Source organism: Venustampulla echinocandica, assembly GCF_003357145.1.
Source record: "Venustampulla echinocandica strain BP 5553 chromosome Unknown scaffold_5, whole genome shotgun sequence".
NCBI classification, from domain to species: Eukaryota; Fungi; Ascomycota; class Leotiomycetes; order Helotiales; family Pleuroascaceae; genus Venustampulla; species Venustampulla echinocandica.
Genome location: NW_022474210.1, coordinates 655,002 through 662,036, shown reverse-complemented (window position 1 = coordinate 662,036; position 7,035 = coordinate 655,002). Strand labels below are relative to the sequence as shown.

The 7,035-nt window shown below is 46.4% G+C and overlaps 2 protein-coding genes across 2 annotated transcripts; one reads left to right on the top strand and one right to left on the bottom strand.

The window, feature by feature from the left end:
• Positions 1–835: 835 nt before the first annotated feature.
• Positions 836–2,706, bottom strand: BP5553_07136 (putative cysteine synthase B; the record flags this gene model as incomplete). Its single annotated transcript, XM_032015759.1, has 6 exons — positions 836–1,584; positions 1,645–1,835; positions 1,895–2,170; positions 2,218–2,314; positions 2,367–2,462; positions 2,514–2,706. The coding sequence occupies 6 exons, from the start codon at positions 2,704–2,706 to the stop codon at positions 836–838; spliced, it is 1,602 nt and encodes a 533-aa protein (XP_031868028.1).
• A 1,503-nt stretch (positions 2,707–4,209) lies between these two features.
• On the top strand, positions 4,210–6,647 carry BP5553_07135 (MFS general substrate transporter; the record flags this gene model as incomplete). The annotated part of the gene is made up of 14 exons (XM_032015758.1): positions 4,210–4,356; positions 4,407–4,540; positions 4,594–4,843; positions 4,898–4,965; positions 5,015–5,113; positions 5,167–5,230; positions 5,286–5,421; positions 5,469–5,517; positions 5,571–5,689; positions 5,737–5,789; positions 5,843–5,979; positions 6,028–6,093; positions 6,147–6,200; positions 6,245–6,647. 14 exons carry the CDS (start codon positions 4,210–4,212, stop codon positions 6,645–6,647), a joined length of 1,779 nt encoding a protein of 592 aa, XP_031868027.1.
• Positions 6,648–7,035: the final 388 nt, after the last annotated feature.

Here is a 7,035-nt window from a genome sequence, read left to right as displayed (position 1 = left end):
TTATACGGCTCAGCTTACAGTCTTACTATATATGAATATTTTTCCTTGGCCAGGACTAGAATATACACTTGATCTAACACATAGTTAATAGCCATGTTCCATTAATAATCCGGATCCCGTAGATGGAGGGTTAGAAGGAGATGGATCATCAATTATAGGGGTTAAAATGATCCATCCCGTTACTAATTGCCTCCGAAGTACCACAAATTTGTATCGTGAAAGATGGAGTGTAACAGACGAAACTATATTACTTCCAAAGGTGCCCGGACAGAATCATGGAAATTCCATGGCAACCCCCCACCGCCAATCTGTGCTACCCATCATTGGAAGTTATTATATAATCCCGAGCTTACTTGGGCATATAAACTCTACCAGAGCCTGATTCCCAGGTGCTACTCTAAAATGCAAGTCTCATGCCCTCTGCATTTTATATTACCGACGAATGTCCTAACTAGGCTCCTTGCAGAGAATTATGCACCGACTGGCATGATGAAAAATTACATGTCATTAGTGAGAAACCCATAGCTCTATTGAAGTGACATGGTTCATGGCTTGTGAATTGCATGGCAGTCAGAATCCCCCTGTGTTACTCCCTCCCCTTTTGAGACTTTAGGGCGTACGCAGTATAGCGGACGGGTTGAGGCCCCTGCCAAATATGAGTAGTGGGTTGAAAATTTCCAGCTATTTCCCTATGCGATGAAGGAAAATAACAGGAGGGAAGAGAACAGAATGTGTTGACGAGATTCCACCAAACAGAGGAATAGTGATGGAATAGCTGATATGACAATTATATTTACTTGAAGATTCGATCCCGATTAAAAAAACATCTACATAATCAAACCATGGTCTCTTCAGGTTGTATAATCTCCTTAACTCCCATCGCCGCAGATTTGCCGTTGCAAAGCGCCCCCTTCTGCTCCTTAACTAACACGCAAAACCCCCTACCCACGGCCTCCATCCCACCCTTCATACATTCAGCATTCGCCCCTTTTGATCTCAAGATGGTAGAAGCTACTCGCGCAGTATCGCCGCCATGACATACTATCAGCACTCTCTTCTTCTTTGAAAGATCTTTAGCTAAATCAGAGGCTGTATCTAAGCTGCCCCCGCCGAAAAGTGCCTCCATCTCCCGCCACTGCGCCGCAAACAAATCACTGTCCGAGAACGGCGAAGGACTACCGGGTGTCAGTGAGTCTAGGGGGATATTCGTAGCTTGAGGCAAATGCGAGACCGCAAACTCAGCCTCTGTCCGAAGATCAAGGACTGCATGGCCGTTACGAAGGGATAAAGGTAATGCCAGCGTCAGTGGATCAGCGGTGGCAGGTGATAGCTCGTAAAAGTCTGGAATTACAGCACTAGGCTCGCGTTCTCCGACCTCTTCGTAATTGTTATATAGATCAACTTCAGTAAGGTGCCTGTTGTGGATTTGGGGAAACCAGGTGCTGTCTAATTTGTCAAAGTAATCGTTCAGATATTGGTATGGTAGATCACAGCAGATAAAAACACAATTGATATCGCCATTTGGACTAGCAAGGTCGCGGAGAGTGCCAGCTTCTTTGCGCTTTGAGAGAAACTGGCAGAGACCTGTAATGTTTGGTTTATAGTCAGCTCAGAATTTGATGGTAGGATATAAGGAAACAGTACCTTTAAGATTGAAGCCAGATGAGGGCCCGCAAATAATTCCGGCTCTCGACAGCTTCATGGATATACCGAAAGAGTCGGTTGAGCCAACTTCCTCCATAGCGTCAATTGCAGCGCGCCAAGGGAACTTCACAGGTTCCATGAGTGAATATGGACGAGGTCCAGGTACGCGGTCCCCTACGGCTGTGAAGACTCTAGTACAGGCTTAGTTTCTGAGGTTCTCTCTTTTGAATATTTGAGAAGATAGACATACCCTACACGGACAACAGAGGGCCTTTTCTCGCCCAAATATGTTCCTATCCCTGTCATCGTTCCTGAAGTGCCAACACCAGCACACATAACGCTGAGATCGGGTAACTGTTTGAGAATCTGCGGACCGGTCCATTTGTAGTGTGCGCCCCAGTTGGCATCATGCTCATATTGGTTGGGGTTGCACACAGTCTCGTCCTCCAGAGCCATGCGTCGTGCAACCTGGATACCACCTCTTGAATCATAAGGCTCGGGTTGAGAAGGGCCAGGAAATAGGGTTCTATCTAGAATAAGCCCAGAGCCTTCGGTCGTTAAAGAGGAACGCACATGTCAAGTCCAAAAAACTGCATCAGCTTAAGCTTTGTATCGCCAGTCTTGTTGGAGAGGTAGGCTCGACAGTCGCTGATCCCATGGACAACCCGTGCTGTACCATTAGCACTGGGCCAGATGAAGGTAGCAATTGAGGGAAAATTTACCTATCATAGACATTGAAATGATGGTCGATCCAGAGCTGTATTCCACAACAGTCTTCGTCTTCTCTGGCTTGACGCATTGTGCAAGCAAATCAAGTGCTTGCCAGTCGATTAGTTGGTAATTCTTTTGTTCTGGTTACAATCTCATACCTGGCAATGCCTTGACGTTATTTGCTGGAAGCATAGTCATCATTTTCGCATAAATGCGCACTCCATCTTCCCTAAAAGGATTGAACTCGTCGGGAATCTCAACCAGGGGTAATAGAGGGGCAAAATCGGGATCAAAGTATTTTTGAAGCGAGTCTTTGCCGGAGTAAATATTGAGGGGGTTATGAACCGACATTGTTGAAACTGTACGTGGAGATGGGTGCGACTGAGGTTTTGAAGCTCTGTCTACTAACTTATATATCAACAGGTTTCAAATGAAGCTATACGGAAAACATAGTGGAAGCTGTGTTTGATGGGAGGGGAATAATGTCGGCCGAGGTGCGGAGTTACGCAATTGCATCCACTCATCATCTCCAGCTACGCTCCCCCCCCATTAAGCGGCCACGGCATAGGAGAGACAAATATTACCGTAAACCAAGTAAAAACATACCTCACTAGAGTTATTCCGGCCGCAACCTTCACATGTCTCTGAAAGCTCATATGGCATATGACCTATTTAGGCTTACTCCCTGTTTCCATGCTTGTATATAGCGCAATAAGTCATGGCCCAAAATGAATGGCGTAGGCATTATAAATGTAGAATTTGGAAAATATCCAAAGCAGACTAAAGCCCTACTCAATAAGCAGCTACTTAGCAGGCCTTCATTTAACCAATACTGCAAAAGTACTAAGCCAATACTCTAAGTCTAGTGGAGTCTTTCACCATAACGACTCTATTACTTAATCCAAGTATATATGGTGTCTTCAACAATCAACCGAAGCGTGGGGTTCAGAACTTTGCTTCGGGGTTCTAGTTCCTTGTCTAGTGTGAGTCGAACCAATGTGCCATAAGCTCGGGAGTTCTTGCCGGTGTTTGGAAAATGATCATCAAGTGATTCAAGTCACACGGTCGAGACTGATATGCAGTTGCAGCTGCAATGCCGTTGTCAATCCTATATTGTGGCGTTTAAGTAGTATTAGCCGACTCCTTGACTAAGTCAGTTGGGGAGACGAATGAGTGTCTTCCATCACTCCGATCTAAATTCCAACCGCATCCATCGTTAAACGAGTAGGCCAGCACGGCAGTTACTGCCCAATGAGAATAAGCATTAATTCGTGAGAAGGTTAAACACGCCTTTTTTGTTCTTTCTGGTTAGTGCGCTATAATGAGCACATAAATTGCGAAACAAGCATTGGGGCTGCGGGGACACCCGTTTCCTCTCGGCGCGCTATAATGAGTGCATACTTCGTAGTTTGTAGTTTCAACAAGTAATGAGTGCAAACTATCGAGGTGGCTTTGTACACCCAATGTATATCTTCGCCCTATGTGTTTCTGTTGGAGACCTGGTGAGAGGCCTTGAGCTATAATGAGCAGATAAATTGCAAAATGCAAGGTGCAAGGAAGGTGCCCATGCCATGGACCCGCAAAGCACCCTGTAGATCTCAAATGCGGAGTCTCCCAACAACGGCCCGCTGCGACTGGCTTGCATGCATTGCCGGGACTAACAGCCCGTAGTTGTCAATTTGGTTTTAGGCGCCGTTTGCCGCTCTTTGCCTTGATAGGAAGAAGTATTCTGCTTCCGAAAGCGGAGGAGTTTTTATGCTTGTTTATAATTGATGTCGTGGGGGAGATACTTTAGGAAGTAGAGTCTCGACTTAAGCTGTTGTATCGCTTTAAAGAACTTGTATAATCGCAATCATGGGGAAGTCCGAAGTTGAACAACGGGTGGAGAGCGATCCAGTGACACCAACAGAGGAGTTAGCAGACGGAACCAGTGAAAGGCCAAATGTGGAGCATCAGTTCAATGAGCAAACAAATTATCTGCCAACGGCTAGAATTATTACTGTGCGTGGTATTGGAGGCAGTTTTGGAATTGATGAGCTAACACAGAATAGATTTTCCTTGTATGCGCTTCCATCGACTTCTTTACTCTAATGGACCAGACAACACTGGCTGCCAGTTTATCAATAGTCAGTTCACAGCTCGGTGCAGGGAGCCAATCGTCCTGGATTGCCGGAGGGTTCTTTATGTAGGCGGTATTCCAGTGGGAAAATGGGTGCCAGGGCTGATGACATATCATAGAACATCGACATCATTCCAGCTGCTGTACGGGAGACTGTCGGATATCTGGTCGCGGAAAAACATATTACTTGTTGGATTCGGAATCTTCTTCTTCGGCTCTCTTGCGTCATCACTCGCAACAAATGTTGCCCAGCTGATTGTATTTCGTGCGATAACTGGGATAGGGGGTGGAGGGTTGATGACCATCGCGCAGACGGTCATAAGTGATGTTGTGTCATTGAGGGAGCGTGGAAAGTACCAGGGGATTTTTGTAAGTTGGTGGAATCGATGGTTCTAAAAATTCATTAATCGCTGACCTAAAAAGGGTGCGTTCGTCGCTCTTGCTAATGGAATCGGTCCAGTTATTGGAGGAGCGTTGGCAAAACATGATTGGTAATGTTTGTGATACCGGAATGTGTCAACCAGCCTAACATAGATCCAGGAGATGGATCTTCCGGTTGAATCTCCCCTTAACTGCAATCACTATGGTTGGTGTGATTTTCTTTACGCCACTCAAGAAAGTTGAAGGAGACTGGAAGAAGTAAGATGCTCCACCTCCCTACCACCGAAAATAGCTCGACTGAAAAACCGTAGAAAAATCCGAGCCATTGATTTCCTTGGTGCTTTTTTTGCTCTGGGCGGATCAACACTGATCGTGGTATGTCTGAGAATCAGTATTACTTATTAGCACGGAATATTCTGACGAATTCAAGCTGGCATTAACCTGGGGAGGTGGTGAGAAACTATGGGATTCAGCGGCCGTCATCGCTTCCTTGGTTTTAGGAGTTACATGCTGTGTAGCCTTTGTGCTTTGGCAGTGGAAGGGAGCAACTTTGCCCCTTGTACCTCGTATGTCTTCGGCTGCAAAATAAGCCCCAATGCTAATGAAAATTTAGTCTATATTTTCAAGCAAAAGGTGGTTAACGGCGCTTCGTTAACCATGTTGTAAGAGAAAACGAGCATCACTTACCAATCATTAGCTAACAATTCGTGCGTAGTATCAACGGTTGGGGCTTCGTGACCCAGGTGTACTATATTCCCACTTTTTACCAGCTAGTGTATGGCTACTCGACGGTAAAGTCGGGTGCTCTGCTGCTGCCAATTACCCTTACACAGAGTACGTACTCGCCAGCTTTGCGGCCTATGCGTGTCTAATTAGATCAGCTGCTTTCAGCACGTTGTCAGGTTTGCTCATTCATAAGACGGGTCGATATAGAGTGAGTCATTCCTTCCGGTTGCTTCATTCTATGTAGCTGCTGATAAAATGCAGGAGGCTATTTTGGTTGGATGGATTGCTTGGTCAGTAGGGCTTGGTATGTTCTCCACACTGAACGAGACCTCTGGACTGGGGAAGCAAATCGGTTATGCCGTCTTGACTGGTTTTGGGGTGGGTTGCACACTGCAACCGTAAGTTGGGCGCGTAATTTTGATTCGAATGCAACTGATATTGTGTAGGTCCCTAATTGCAATCCAGGCAAGCGTTTCGAGAAAAAACATGGCTGTCGTCACTTCGTTCCGGAGGTACGTCTAGTCTGTGACAGCTGCTATATCTTGATCTGACATACATACAACAGTTTTATCAGGAATCTTGGGGCCACCTTCGGTCTCGCAGTTGCGGGAACTATTATGTGAGTATTTATGATGCAGAAGGAAACCACGCTCACGGCCACAGCAATAATAGTCTTCGTTCAGCATTATCCGGCCTGGCAGATGTCCAGCCAGAAAATATACAGTGGCTACTAAATCATCCGGGAGATGTTCTAAGTGGATCGGTCGTTTTACCCGGAACAGAAAATTCAATCAATTTGAAAGGAGTATTCGTTGAGGCTTACAAGAAGGGCTTCAGAACGGTGTTCCTCGTTGGCGCGGGGCTTGCAGCCTCAGCATTCGTGTTTGCATTCTTCCTTCTGCCACAGATTGAGTTGTCGCGGCCAGACGAGGAAAAGCTCAAGGCAGAAGGCAAAAAATATGATGAAGAGCTAAGGCAGAAGAAAGAAGCAAGGTCGACTCAGGCACTGACGAGTGCGGAACCAGCTGCCGCGGAAAACAAAGCTGCGCAAGTTGAAAATCCTTAACTGGGATAGGACTTCTGGCTCTCCGCATCTGTTCTGGAAAACGGAACTTCGTCCTTGTTACGGGTCTACCTGCCCAGGCTCCCGTACTCACTGCGGCCCGGAAACGGTGGGAAAATTACTGCATGGGTAGCATGGCCAGAGGGATATTTATCGCCATTTGGACGCATGATGGCGATGACGGAAGCGTGCGGGGATGAGGTGATTGCAAAAGACAGATTGTGGTGCTGGGCGAGACTTCGATTTGGAGGTCGTCGAGAGGGAATTGGCTACTACAGTTGGTCTTGGAAGCAGATATGCCGGGGTATACGACGCGTGCTTTGGAGCGATGAAAAGTCCGCGATCAGAGGTGTTACATTGCTTCATATTTATATTTATGAGGCAGTGCATC